The sequence below is a fragment of the Plectropomus leopardus genome, chromosome 20 (genome assembly GCF_008729295.1).
Source record: "Plectropomus leopardus isolate mb chromosome 20, YSFRI_Pleo_2.0, whole genome shotgun sequence".
Taxonomy (NCBI): Eukaryota; Metazoa; Chordata; class Actinopteri; order Perciformes; family Serranidae; genus Plectropomus; species Plectropomus leopardus.
Window position 1 is genome coordinate 24,105,346 of NC_056482.1, and position 15,345 is coordinate 24,120,690.

General features: G+C 37.0%; 2 protein-coding genes across 2 annotated transcripts; both read right to left on the bottom strand.

Annotated features, from left to right (window-relative positions):
• Positions 1–4,741: 4,741 nt before the first annotated feature.
• spag8 (sperm associated antigen 8) lies at positions 4,742–11,577 on the bottom strand. Its single transcript, XM_042508706.1, has 6 exons — positions 11,532–11,577; positions 9,136–9,295; positions 8,866–8,911; positions 6,777–6,891; positions 6,074–6,136; positions 4,742–5,110 (listed from the first exon to the last, which is right to left on the bottom strand). Exons 1-6 carry the CDS (start codon positions 11,553–11,555, stop codon positions 5,003–5,005), a joined length of 516 nt encoding a protein of 171 aa, XP_042364640.1. The 5' UTR covers positions 11,556–11,577; the 3' UTR covers positions 4,742–5,002.
• Positions 11,578–12,493: 916 nt separating this feature from the next.
• LOC121960137 (5-formyltetrahydrofolate cyclo-ligase-like) lies at positions 12,494–13,624 on the bottom strand. The gene has a single exon (XM_042509738.1). It carries the CDS (start codon positions 13,467–13,469, stop codon positions 12,864–12,866), a length of 606 nt encoding a protein of 201 aa, XP_042365672.1. The 5' UTR covers positions 13,470–13,624; the 3' UTR covers positions 12,494–12,863.
• Between the last annotated feature and the right edge of the window lie 1,721 nt (positions 13,625–15,345).

Here is a 15,345-nt window from a genome sequence, read left to right on the forward strand (position 1 = left end):
CCAAGTTTCAAAGGGTTAAATTGATTTTCACCTTGAAGATTTTTTTTCTATTTTTGTCTTCTGTCAAAAATCAGCTCTGCACTTTTTCACCTCACAAGTCCTGACAATTAGTTCAGGTTTATGTGACTTACATCCGCCTTGTCGCTTCACATTTCACAATACCGCCATGATTATTATTATTTTATTATTATTTAAAATATAACGAGTGAGCCGAAGAGAAACTGACTGCGGCCTAATTAACTGCAAGCAGTTGTGGACAGATAAGGGGGAGAAGAAGTGGAGAAAGGCGAGTCGGTGGCAGGCAGCTGTGTGTTTGTAATAGCATCACCGCTCATTAGATGCTCATTATCAGTTGTGGAGGCACGGGTGCTGTGTGTGTGTGTGTGTGTGTGTGTGTGTGTGTGTGTGTGTGTGTGTGTGTGTGTGTGTGTGTGTGTGTGTGTGTGTGTCTGTGTGTATGTTTTCATCTCTGCAGGAGAACATCTTCTTCCCCTCCTGCATGGCTGTAATTACCGCCCACTATCTCACAGTGACACACCGCCGACGCCTGTGAGAGCCACAGCGAGCAGAGTGAAGGTCTCTGCTGAACCCGCCGCTGACCTGCTAACTCCCTGCAACTGACCCCAGAGTCTGTCACCCTGTCGTGTGTTATTTTCTGCCTTTTCATACTTCCGAGACCTCCAAGTACAAAGCCTCCGAGCACACTGCATGAAGGTGTGCATAAATAAAATACTCAGATTTACTTTTAAGATCTAGAAACATAATCAAGTGACAGTTCATCCCCAAATTACCATCAGTGCTATTTATCAGTGTACTGAGTAACAGTGCACTCAGCTTGTGGTGCTCAACGCGCCAAATGAATTTTAAAGAAATTAAAAACTCACCAGCAATGTCTCTTTCCTGAAATCATAACCTGGTTAAGATAATCCACAGACTTTGTTGTGAGCTGTTTCATGCAGGAAATGTTTTCTTTCTACATAACTGTCACCGCAGACGGAGGCGTGCATCTACTGTTCGCTCACTTAGCCCACTGAGCTCGCCACACATTGCAAGAAATTAGGAAAAGGTTACAAGAAAATGACAAACTTGCCTTAATTGCTTTAAAAGACAGAGAGAGAGAGGGAAAATTTACTAGAAATTAATAATTATAAAAAATATTGAAAATCTTATTATTGTAATTATTTGTAAATATTTATCTATATATTTATTTAATTTTCTGTATTTTTTTTAACCATTTTATTCATTTTGTTTGTTACCTTTTCTTTTTTTTTTTGATTATGTTTTTGAAATCCACTAGTTGGGAACCATTGCTCTCGGCCATCAACGTGTATTTTTTGCATTTTTTTATTGCAGATTTATTCTTTGCAGTTTTTATGCCTTTGCACCAGCAACAGCCATGGCCAGAGGCATTATGTTTTTTTTTCACAAAAACATGCTTAAGCACTTATGTCTAATTTTCATTTGCATGTTTTATGGGATAAAATGATAAAATTTTGAGTACACTATGCGGGCCATTATTTAACACCAGAACAGAGGGAGAGACATTGGTTGGATGCTTAATTGGTGACACTAACCTTGCTCGCCCAACTTCTGCCTTTTTCACACAGAGAATTTTAACATGTCACTGTAGGAAAAAACACGGGTGTAAACTCTAAAATTAATGATTGCTGAATTTTATTTGGTAACTTTGATTTCTGGCTCCTTTGATCTCTCATGCTGGCTCACTTTCTCTGCAGCATCGTTAGTGTTATTAGTGACACCTGTGCGTTTCTGCCAGGCTGAAGATGTGTGTGACGTATCCATGTTTTGACAGAAAAATACACTTAATACCTTTTATTAAATCCCTTCAAAGTCTTCACTGCATGAGTCCGGATAGACATCTACGTAAACTGCAACTTGACTGACTGGCAGAGCCAAACAACTGCAAAGAGGTAAGTTATTATTCATCATCTGTGTAACTAAAGTCTGTTACTCTGCTTTAGTCTGAACAGCATTTCACGGGCTGCGTTCAAATTTAAAGTTAAACTGAGACGCAATTTATGCCTCACACTTATATTCAAGACGCAGAGCTAAACGTCTGTTTGTTTCTCTAAAAGACAAATCTCTGACAAAACTAAGGTCACTTTCTGCTGTTCTGTATTTCTTTCCAGGATCCTCGATGACTTTCTAACCATCTACTGCACAATAAAAAAAATCAACAAACTAATCTAAGCAAAGACTATACTTGCTCAATTTGTACAACAAAAGAAAAATGTATGAAAAACCTCCAATTGGTCAGTTCAGAAATGTAGTCAACATCATAATTTTAACTGTCTGACTTGTTTACAGTGACTCATTGTATTATGTAACTTTATTATTCTTAATAATTCTTTAATAATAATAAAGATCCTAATTTCAGTGGGACTTACCTGATTAAGTAAAGGTTTATACAAAAAAATGAACTTCATACAAGTGCTTCACTATACAGGTAGTTGTCAGCTGCTGTTAACTGTCCGCAATTTATCTCACGTTCATTTTCCTCATCAGACTGCCAATTTACTGAGAGAAGCAGGGTCGATAACTGTGAGAAGACTGGCCTCGTTCCTGTTTGACTCTTGTCACCTCCTTTCAATTTTCTCCACCATTTTATTGGTGAAAAAAAATAGAAGCATTCAAATATTGATTTGGATGTCGATTGCAAAGATTGAACCTTCGAAGCTTCAAAACATTTGGCTCAGCTCTACAGACGAGGCAGTGCTCACTACATACAGTGTGTTGTGAATTCCCTTTAATGAATTTCTCTCCCAAAAGACCAAAATGATACACAGACAAACAAAACTGTAATTGAGGTGCAGAAACAAAAATGAAAATCTCTTTAATGCGTTTCATTTTAAATCTTTAAGTATAGATTTGCTCCAAGGCCTCTTGTTTCAGAGGCAAATTGGTCTCTCTGTATTATCCAATGACACAATGAAATGTTTGGAGAGAAAAGCAGCATAAATATAAGCTAAAATTACTTGTCGCCATAGCTACCGCCTACTAATCCCCGCTGAAAGGATCAGCAGACGCTGGAATTGTCGTCTGATTGACAGAACTCATATGTGAATCTGTAGCGCGGCCGTGTGAATGCGTTTTGCAGGCTGCAGGCCTGAGTGCACCTTCCTTTGTGAAGGTGGAGAAGAACACTTGCTGCTATTCTTTGAGTCCTGATAGCTTTTCTGGTCATTTTCTTCAAAGACAATAGAGAAATATTTATGAGATGTAGGAGGAAAGTGTAGCTTTTTGTTGCTCGGCACCGCTTGATTGCAACAATTAGAGGTTGCAAAAAGGTGAAAAAGAAAATGATAGAAAACGATGAATGGAGCCTGTAAACAAAGTGAGCTCTGTGGTCAGACAGCGGCAGCGGGAGGTACAAAAAAGAGCTGAGCTACAAAAAGCACTAAACTGACGCTCTGAAAGAAAAAAAATCGGACTTTCGACATGAATTGTGTTTTAAAAGTCCTTCGTTCTTTGCTGTGCGATGTGCTCTTTGGCAATGTGCAATCACTGCCAAGTTGCCAGAAGAAAATGTTGACATTGTACATTTCTACAAAGCTTACATTTGTACGTTTCATATGAATCATGTCAATGTTTCTAAAATAAAGTACATAAGCTGACTTTGTCATCTGGAGGTTGACTGTGGATAGTATGAAACCTGCCAAGCTGCAGATTCTGTTCGGGACCAACAAACATGCTAGTTTTGTCTGTTGGTTTAGGCAAATGCACAGCAGTTTTTTAGTCGTCATGCGTAAGAGCTACAGTTTGTGTGATGCAACAACAAAAACAGCTGATTTTTTAGTGAGTCATTGCTGTTTTTCCAGCTGCTTTTTAGGTACCAAATATGGTTGTTATTTAGCAACCCGGTGCGTTTTCCAGCAGGGACAGTGCCACAACAGTTCTACATTTCCTGCCACAATAGTGACAGGTATTTTAAGCCAAAACATGATTTTTATAATGCAGAGTTCGAACCAATGGTCCACGATGAGATAAAAAACACTGCAGAGAAAAGTTGCAGTGGTAAGAACCGGCTCGTCTCAAGTTGAGTCAAGCCAACTTTATTGTATGAAGTTACTTTCTTTTCAGATTTCTATTATATTACATTGACTTTTGCACTTTTTACAATGCATTATACTTGGAAAATGTTTTTTCTTAATAAATTGATGCATTTTGTCAACATATTCTACGGATCTTTAATGTTTGTTGCAAAGGCATTTCTTAGCACTCCATGCAAATAAATCCCACTGTTGCCACTCTACTAATCTGATCTGTTTCCACTTTATGAAAGCATTCACATGTGGTTATAATGTTTATTTTCATGTATATGTATGTAATGGAAACACTGTGGTTAATATTTCCAGAAGTGACTGACAAACTGGTGGTTTGGCTGAGAAGACAGAGGACGTACGACACCTACAGAAATTCAAATTTAAAGGGTAAGTTAAGTTTTTTTCCAACTTGGGCGCTGTTTTCCCATGTTTTTGTGTCTAATGTGTGAACAACAATATTTGAAACTGGTCCAGTTTTGAGTGATAAAGGCAGCAATGTAAGAAGGTTAAATCCCAAACACTCTTAAAAGAAAAAGCGGAAGAAAATGTCAGAGGGAGAGTGAAAAAAACAAAACCACAACATGAGGAGCAGTGCAGCTACGTTTCCGTATTCTTTTAGTTGTTTGTTTACGGGCTGCGCGTCTGCACTGTGTGTCACCGTTAATGCTTCGGGTCAGAACTGACCAGACTGCTGACAGATGGAGTAAATAATTATTTACTTAGGAGGCCAAACATGGAGGCAAACATGTCTCAGTAAATCTGTTTTATTAAGTTCAAAGTTAGTTTGTTTGGCAGGTTTAAAGTCCAAATGTCAGCAAACTTCTATCTGTTTTTTCATCCTGACCTCAGCTGAGTATCTGTTATAAAATATCTGTTTTTCAATGGGTTACCACTTTCATGTGGATTGGTAATGAAGATATTTTATGCGATAAATTGTCTCAGTTATCTGGCGGGAGCTCGATTTCATCCAGCCGCTCGCTGATGGGTGTGCTGAATAGGGCCGACTTCTTAAAAGGAGCTTTCAGGTTTCGTACGCCGGTGACACCCTGAGACAACAAGAATAAGACGACACATTGCAAAGAGGGAATAATGGAGGTCAAAGGTTTGAATAGAGTCGATCATCACCCTCATCTCGACCTTTTTTAGATGTGTCACTCTGCTAAAAGCTGTTGCTGCTTTCTCCGCTGACATTATACACTGCCATTAGTGACTCTGTTATTCTTTAAAGCAGTGGAAAAAAGCTGACAACATCAGAGAGATAATCACTGATATAGATCATATACCTGCTGGTCCATAAAAAAGCACTCAAAGGTAACTGTAAATATTTATGTGTTATTAACCCTTGGGGACTGCTTGTCACATTTTTCACACATTTCTTGCTTTATGTTTGGTCATTTTGGCGGTTTTCGTGCATATGGAATTCATTTTGTCAAGATTGTGTATTTTTTTTTAATCTTGGAATTTCCTGTCTCAAATACACAGCGTAAAGAAAATTTTAACATTCATACTGTCGAGTGCAAAAACTGCATCATTAAAACCCATTCAAACTGCAATTTTTGATCCCACAGCCACCAAACATAAAAACATGCACTGTACACGGGTGTCATTTCGGGCTTTTGCCTTGGAATTTGTAAATTTGACTATTTTCCATCTGATGTAATGTTTTTTTAATCTTTAATTTTTTAACCATATTTGGCCTATGCTATTTCCACTGCATGCACTGCCACAATCAATGTTGCTGCAAGTCACTGACATTTGACATATCTCAGGCTGTAATAATCCAAAAAACAACAACAAAAAAACTGGCATTTAAAGGGTTATAATTTGGGAAAACTAATAAATATTTGATATTTATAAATAGGACTGATGTTGATTAAGAAGTTGACTCAGTGAAAGTAGAAAATAATATTAAAGTAAATCTTTTTAAAGCTTGATTTTGAAAAACAAACAAACAAACAAACAAACAAACAAACAAACAAACAAAAACAAACAGGAACAATCTGACACACCTGTACTCGCTGGCAGTTTTCACTCCAAAATGTGATGGCCTGGTCACTTTTATAATCATGAACCTAAAAATGAGACGACAAGGGCACACTGTCAAATGAACAGTACTGTCAGTTTTCTACTTTCTGCTTCAACGCTGAACAAAAAATAAACACTTTTGCTCCATTTTGCACAATTCAAACAAATTTGTGACCAAAACTTAGAGAGAAATATATCTATTGAGTGCATGAAAAAGTTTTAGATTTTTACATTAGACCTGTGAAAATGGGACTAAAAACAAACAGTGCTGCAGTTATATTTTTGTTAAAGATATTTTTGAAGCTGTGTTACTCTTTATATTTTAGGATCATTATGAGCTGTGACGGCGCCTCTGCTCGGGTCCTCTGACCTTTTCAGCAGAAGGTGACACACAAAACAAAACCACGTTCAGCGTCATCCCACCATGTGCATTTGTTGACATCACAGTGGTAGCATCCCAGATCGTAAATAGCAGACACAGAGGGAAATCTAAAACGTGATAATTAGACGTGGAAGTCCACTGCAAAGCTGCGATTTGTGATGGCTTGGAATGAGAAAGTGAAACATGTCCACAATGTGTCCTCGGCCAGATTGAAAGCCAACTCAGCCGACTCTTATGCCAAGAATGAACGGACAAAGAGTTGCAGAAAGACGCATGTTTACACCAGCTGGAAACAGGTCACGCACTTGTGTTGTTTCAGGGGTTAACGGCACAAACCCCTCGACACAGAAATCCCGCTGTGTTGTGGAGCAGAAGTCAGTTTTGGGAGTCGGTGGGTTCATTTCTGCCTCAATCTTCTCTCTGTGAAAATAAGAAAATGTCAGCCTCAGTATCTGGAAATACTGGAACTACCTACTATTCAAAACAGCCCCGTTTCTGAGTAATTATAACCGGATTATAATTACGAGGCCAGTTTCCATTACAGATTTGTGCGAAATTTAGCAATTTAGCAAGCAAAGCAATATTTAGTAATCAATTCGTAAAAAGTACAAATAAGTAACTGAAAAAATAAGCAATAAATAAAAAAAGGAGGAAAGTTAAAAACAAACAATAAAATTACCTCAAAAAATGTAATAAGTACAATTAAGTAACATAATTTTAAATTACAAAAAAGTTTAAAGTTATAAATTAATCAGTTTTGTGGATATTTTCCATTACTTTTTAAGATATTAATTGTCTAAATCTACTAATTTCTTGCAATTTGAAGTATATTTCTTGCCAAGTTGCTTGTTCCCTTTTTTCTCATGCTTTTGGGAGAAATCAAGTTAATTTGTTCAGGATCCAATATCTACTTCTTGGTGTGAAGAACCACAGAAATGTGAACAAAAACCGACTGCAAACATTCCTACAACAGCATTTTTGGTATTTGATTTCAAATGTAAACCCTATATTAACTTTCATTTATTCAATCAGCTGAATGAAATTTAGCCACGCGCTGTTTGTTTGTGTCGTCTCACCCAAACAAGAGTGAGGTTAATGCCAGTCAAGCACCGTCTGTTCCTGCCCACTCAGTCCTGAGAAGAGGTCCAATCAGTGCAAACAACGTGCGGCTGAAACAACACGATGTAGGACCTTTTAAGAGTGGTGATGTAAGACACTCGTTATCCTGGCGCATATCATTTAATGTCATTCAGCGGGTCAGTGCTCATTATATGTTTTTCAAGTATTTTGTTTCACAAGAGACTGAGGTGATATTCAACCGTTTGAAACCTGAACAGACTGGCTTGGTTTCTCTGAAAAACATGGGAAGAAGACAATGAGCAACACAACAATGCCCCAAAAATCAGCAAGAAATGTCTAAAACGTTACAATAAAATTACCTGAAATTAGCAAAACAAAAAAAAACAAAAAAAGACAATAATAAATAATAATAATAATAATAATAATAATAATAATAATAATAATAATAAATACAAAATAAATAAAGCACAAGAACAAAAACAGGGAATGACCTGAAAAATGTAATAAACAAAACAATTAATATAAATTTGAAAAAATAAATATGTTTATCTGTAACTGAATTCTAATATATATGTTTAATTATAATAATAAAAAAATATAGTTTTCTTGATATTATTCCCAAGTAATTTGATAATTCTTTCATGATTCTCTCTCTCAAGTTAATTTTCACTTTCTGTCAACTTTTACTACTTTCTTGAAAATTGTGGGACATTTATGCAAGATTTTTCCCCATTTCTTTTTTTTTAAAGAAATCATACTAGTTTTCTAAAGTTTCAAAAGTTTAAATACTTTTGAAAGGTGTCTGAATGTAGCACAAGAAAACTGATTTTGATCCAAGTTTTACAGGGTTCAGCCATAAAAAAGGCCACAAAATTTCTCCAAAATCTTCACTGGATGGGAACCCAGTATGAATCAAGTAGTGCTGCTGTGTACTTTAAAAATCCAGGAAATTTAGTGAATGGCTCAAGAATGAGTGATGAGACACCGTCTACTGCCGGACGAGCCGTTTTCACCAAAGACACGCCGCTTTGTATTCTTTATGAGCAGTTGTTAATAACCTCATCTGTGGGGAGAGACTCTATAAGCGCCATCAGGATGACTGGCCTCCATGTAAAATAACATCATAAAATCTGATTTAAAAGGTATTACAGCTGCGATTGAACAGTAAAACAAACCCAGACGTGTAAATATTACATCACTTTCCTCCGACATGTTTCCCGCAAGACACGGTCAGGCGGTGTTCTCCTTTTCCATAAACAAACCGATTCCAGCAATAATTTATTTAGCATCAAAAGGCTTTCATAGTTGATTTACCTTATCATCTGGGCAAGGTGTTTTTCCAAAAGCTCGCCTCTGATGCCTGACCCGTGGAAGCAAAGAAAAGAAGAGCATTTAAATCATCTGGGAAAGACTTATTGAGTGAAATAAAAAAACTAAATTAAGCAAAATAGTTCAAAGTGAATGTTTTAATCTAGTACTCAGCTTCTCCGCCTCAATTAAATCTCTCCAGCTCTTCTGAAATACGGTCTAGTGTGCACGTGGGCTGAAATGGTAGTTTTGAAGTGAGGGGCGACAGACACGTACCCCGCAGCCTCACCCCTGGACTTTTCGGAGGGATGTAAGTTGCTCTCTGTGTAGTGACGGTTTCTATTTTGGCGTCTTGGTCCATCGTGAGAATCCCTCTGTGTCCGTGTCTCTGGATTTGCGTCTTCTCCTCCTGAGTGTCAAGAGCAGCAACGGCCCTCTGTGTAAATGAACAAACAGGATTCAGATATTTATCATCATGTCTATGGAAACATGCATTTTTCAGACACGTCTTCCCCCCCGTTAGCAGAGATCTATACAATCAGCAAAGTGTTAAGATTACTGTCACTATTCATCTAACAAAAAAACGTCCCTGCTTCTGTCCTGAAGTTATGACGCTGAGAAATGGATTGAAATGTGTTTTTTTTTTTTTTTTTTTATGATGTCACAATGAAATTTAGTTTTGACCTTGTGAATATATGATGTCAGCACTTAATCACTTTAACCTTTATCCCAAATTATACATTTGTGTGTAATTTTGTCATAGTTAGTGAGTTGTGGCCAAAAACATGTTTTGTGAGGTCGCAGTGACCTTTGAACCTTGACCACAAAATTCTAATTTGTTCATTCTTCGTCCGAGTGAACATTTGTACCAAGTTTGAGGAAATTCTCTCACAGCCTTCTTGAGATATGGTGGTAATAAAAATGAAACAAACTCCTAAAATAATGCCACTTTCAAAAGTGATTTTGGTGTGAGATCGCAACGCCTAAAGCCAACTTTTGGACAGCGTGAGAACATGACCGGACTGTTTTTACTTTACTTTACGGCGTTATCTCGCAGAGAAGCACGTTTCATGACTGAAGCTAAATGTAATGAATCAGAAAATGGTGAAATTGTGGTGCATTTGCACGCCTGAGACACTTGCATGCCGTATTTCTACTGTGTTTCTACTCTTTGTTCAGGGATAGTAACATAGTTGTGTTGACAGTGAAAACCTACTTTTATTTACTCTCACAAAAGTAATCAGATTGATAAAGAATTGGACTGATAAACAGTCAATAATGGCATGGGTATAAATAAAATCTAAAATTCCCATCTCTAGACAGCAAACTGAATATTTTAGAGTTTTTATGAAGAGCAAGGTTACTGGACTTTGGGAACTCGTGCTGAATATTTTTAACCCCATTCAGAATATCTGTGCTGTTTGTATTGTGTGTGTAAGCACTTAGTGAGACAACAGGTTGAATGCCTTTTATAAGCACGTGCCAGCTTTAATAGTGTTGACTCTGTTTATAACTGAGTTTTCAAGGTAATGCAGCAGGCAGAGAAAAAGTCTCAGCCATTATGACGCACATTAAAAGAAAAAAAAGGCATGTGTGCACAATAATGTATGAGAGGCTTCTCACTGACCCGAAACACAAACTATGTAGACCGACCCGAAACTTCTCACCTGTATCTCCTGACCCGAAACACAAACTACACCTGTATCTCCTCACCGACCCGAAACACAAAACTACACCTGTATCTCCTCACTGACCCGAAACACAAACTACACCTGTATCTCCTCACTGACCCGAAACACAAACTACACCTGTATCTCCTCACCGATATTCTAATATCTGAATATCAGGGGAGCTTTTGACCTGAGGACAAACACACAAACTGGGTCACAGTTCCAGTTTTTGGTAACAAAACTTCATTTTGGTCAAAAATGACATTTTGTGGTGATTGTGCGATCATGTGGACAGATATCCTTCATCTCCTGTTTTTTTAAATAATAAATGTGAGCTGTGTTCAGCTTAACTCCAAATCCTTTTGGTGAGAACAAAACAAAATCCAATAACTTCACTTAAAGTTTTTCTGGCTTTGTTTTGTTGTGCTTTGATTTCTTTGTTTACCCAAAAAAAAAACATATCCTTTATGGTAAAAGGTTAATATGTAATTTAATATTTATTCTGTTGCTTTGCATCCTTCCCCTGTGCAGGAAAGCATTCTTTGCTGTAGACATTTTTTATTTTATTTTTGACATTTTTTTCAGCTTTTCATTCTTTTTATTATTATTATTATTATTATTATTATTATTAAAGAGTATATAAAAAACAAAAAGTCACATTACTTTGATGGAGTTATTAAAATAGTTTCATTACTTATTACTTTTCTTACAAGATTACTCTAGTCTGTAAGCTATTACACTCAAAAAGCTTTCTTCCCACCAGGTGAAACATGTATGTATACATGCACCATGTATGAAAGGTGCTTTATAAATACAATATTTTATTATTAGCATCATTATTATCATCATTATTTTTGTGTTTATTATTATTGTGCTAAGACAAGTCAATGTGTACTATTGTTCTGTGGTCACAGAGCACAACATAACATCGTATTGCTTTTAAATGAATATAGTTAGCTAACATCAGGGAGGCTAAATTCACGGTTCACTAACTTCACTCACCTCTTCTGTCCAGTTGTTCATCATGCATCTTCCTGTTTTATTTTCCGCGGTGGTCATTTTAGCACCGAGATTAACAAGAAACGTGACTAAAATTGCCGAGTAAACACTAAAACCTCTCGAAATCTGAAATTAGCGACGAGTGTCACTTAGCAACAAGATTCTGTTGACGGAAGTGTCGCTATGACAACGGTTTTTCTTTACCAGGAAGGAAGGAGACGGGAGCAAGAATGGGAACTATTGTTATGTTTAACTAAACATAACTAATTAACTAAACAAAAAAAATTAAACAAAGTTTAAAAAAAACAAAATTACATTTATCCTTGATCCTGTTATATCTTTGAAGTTGAAGGTTGAGTTGATTTAAATATCTATATATATAAGTCTTGTGTCAGTACGGAGTGCAATAATTTTGCGAAGAATATTCATTGGATTGATAAAATGTTGGTTATTAAATAAATAAATACTTTATTAGGCTACTAATTAGATTTTAAAAACTTCCTTTAGAATTATAGCTACACAAGTTTTACCCTCCAGAGCATTTGCTCAAGAACTTTTATGGATGAAATAAATAGAAATTGCTCTCTCTTATCAAGAAACTGCACTCCATGTTTTCTGGTCGTTATGGGGAGATGTTTAAAACATGTGTATTGGTGACATCTTGCACAAATACTTTGTTTTAGGGCTACGTGTGAGATTCCTTGCTTGACAGTAAATTTGAGGTGAAGACAAATTGGATGAAATTATAAGAATAAGTATTCACAAGCCAAATTCTATATACATTTATATATATATTATATATATAAAAAAAAAGGCCCCTCTTATGTTATTTTTTTAACCCTTATGGACTGTTTGAATTTTATGCACTTTTCATTCTTCATTTTTTTTGACGGCACATTAGAATTATACATTAAAAATATGAATATGGGATTTTTTTTTTTAAATTGCATTTTTTTTTTAGGTCATTTTTGTTTGTTTTTGGTAATTTTTAGGTATTTTCCTTGTAACTTCTTATTAATTTGTTACTACATTTTGGTTCATTTCTTGTTAACCCTGCCTTACCCCCCATGTTTTTGATGGAAATGAATCCGATTCGCTTTAGGTTTTGAAGGGTTAACCTGCCAGAGGATGCTGTGACAACAGCAGTATCACCACAGGTGGAGTTAATTAGGGCCATCATTACTATCCATCTGTGCTGTGCCCACCACAACAAGCCAAAATATCTGCCTTGAAAAATATTTTATTGATGTTAAATGTAAATTATGGACAGATTAAAATATTGGCTGACTTTATAGCCAGTTTGGAGTTCACGGAGCACCACAGCTGAAGGATTATTTACTCAGCTCCTTCAAACAGGACTTCATCTATGAGCACGTCGTTGTCGTCGACCGGGATCTCCTCACACAGCTGCTCTTTGAAGGCCAGAGCGATGGTGTAGGGCTTTCCTTTGGGGTGTCTCATGCATCGCTCCAAGTAGGTGTCATAAAAACCCTTTCCTCGTCCCAGCCGGTTCCCCTGCCGGTCAAACCCCAGCCCGGGCATCAGGATCAGGTCCAGGCCTCCAGCTGACAGCGCTTCCTCCCTGCTGGTGTCCTCCTCTGCAGGCTGTCTGATGTTCCAGGCCGTCAGAGGCAGCGTCTGCATGTCCTGCAGACTGTGCAGCTGCAGCATGTCCATGTGGTTGCCCCTGCTCGTCTCATATCTGGGGATGAAGCAGCTTTTTCCTCGCGTAAACGCGTCTTTGATGATCTCCTCGGTGCGCACCTCGTCGTGCATGCTGAGAAACACCGCGATCCTCTGACAGGACTCATACTTTGGGTGTCTGAACAGCTGCTGGGAGAGCGCGAGAGACTGTCGCTGCTTCTCCTCGTCGCTCAGAGCTGCAACCCGTCGCTTTATTTCTCTCCTCAGAGCTTGTTTTGCTGCACGCAGCGCGGCCATCCTGCACCAAAAACTTTACATCCAGGTGAGAAACAAATAGAGATTATTAAACTAATAACTCTGTGAGGTTTGTTCTGTGTTTGCCTCGTGGAAGAAGCGATTTCGACATCTGCAGATTTGCTTTTCCAGAAGTTAAACATTAGCAAGTTTATCAACACATGACAGAGTTGAAGTTTGACTGACGCTCGCGTAATTGCGCCATCACGTTGCGTGCTTACGTCACCTTCTTCTTCTGTAGTGGATTAATGGCGCTTAACAGGAGAATCAGCGCCACCAGCTGCTGCTGCACTTTCCTGTGTGTTGTAGTTTATTATTTTTCTGTGCATGTTAATTTTTGCTCAATGCATTTTAATGTAATGCACATTAACATACCGTCTATGATTTATATATGTGCTAGAAGGAAAACTGCCTTTTCAAATGTCTCAAAAGAGCATGCACTGTGTCAAGTGTTGGGGGGGAATTATTCTTTTAGACTATTACAAAAACATAACATAAATACTCTTTTGCAAGTTGCATTGGAAAAATTCCAAAAACGTTAAATAAATAAAAGGAAAACAGCAAGTCCTTATATATGAGAAGCTCGAACCATTAAATGCTTTTGCATGAAAAATGACTAAATTGACTATATAATAGCTTTGTGGAATAAGAAAGTACAATAAGTTCCTCTTAAATTGGAGTAGAAGTGAAGAGTAGCATGGGATTGAAATACTCAAGTAACAACTGGGGTTCTTGGGTCTTAAACACTTTATTTTCTGCATTGAATTTTGATGCACCACTGAATGATGGATGAATGAACTATCAAAATAATAATAAAAAAAATTATATATATAAGTAAAGAATAATGCTGTAAGGTTCTCGGGCATTCTGCATTGGTTTCCCTGCGAGTCAAAACACACGGTGACCTTTTTAAATGTGCATGTGGCACCTTAAATATATTAATATGAACACACAATTTTGTAATTATATTAAAATTTGTAATAATAAAGGTACTATTATTTTCATGTTTCTATTGGGGGAGACAAATGCATGTGTGGGGGATGCTTGTTTTTTTAATTTTCAATGTATTTATTGATATATTTTTAACTTAGTTACTTGTTTTGAGCAATGCACAGTTGTTTCTTATATATTAACGTTACATTTAACGTTTCCTCACTGTGCAAAGAAACCTTTCTCAAAGTGTGTTCATTTGTTAGTTACCATGTCTTGGGACAAACTGTTTTTTTTTTTAGAACATTTTAACAAATTATGCTTTTAAAAAAAATGTTCCCAGCGTCTCCAGGGTAAATGACACCTTAAGATTAATGTAAAGTATTTTGACTTATTGATATGTGGAGCTCGTATTATTCTAAATACAAGAAACTACTGGCTTTTTCCTACTCTGTCTGATTAAAAAAATGGGCCTCTTTCTTTTCTGAATTTGTGTGAATATTCTTCCTCACATTCTTTCAGGTGAACACAGGAGCATGTCCTCTGGTCTCCAGGAGAGACAGCTGTGGGTGAGAGCGTTTTCCCCCGACGTGCAATTAAAGTGAATAAAGATGACATTCTTGTCATTTGATCACCTGCTGAAACACCCTGACATCCGTCCTCTGATTGATCCATCCAATCATCACCCATAGTTACACACCATCCTGCTGAGCTGAGTCGGGGGGGTTTAGGTGGCAGCTGGAACATTGCAAGTCAGGTATTTTTTTTTTTTTTTCTTTTTATGAACTCTCATGTTTTCTCAGTGACAAAAGGCAGAGCTTACTGCGGAGTGAAAAGCCCATATGTGAACAGTAAAAATAATTATTAACACAAATTACTTACAAATCATGAATTAAAAAAAACACATCTTTTTCAAGATCTCCTCTCATACATGACCACCATCCAAAAA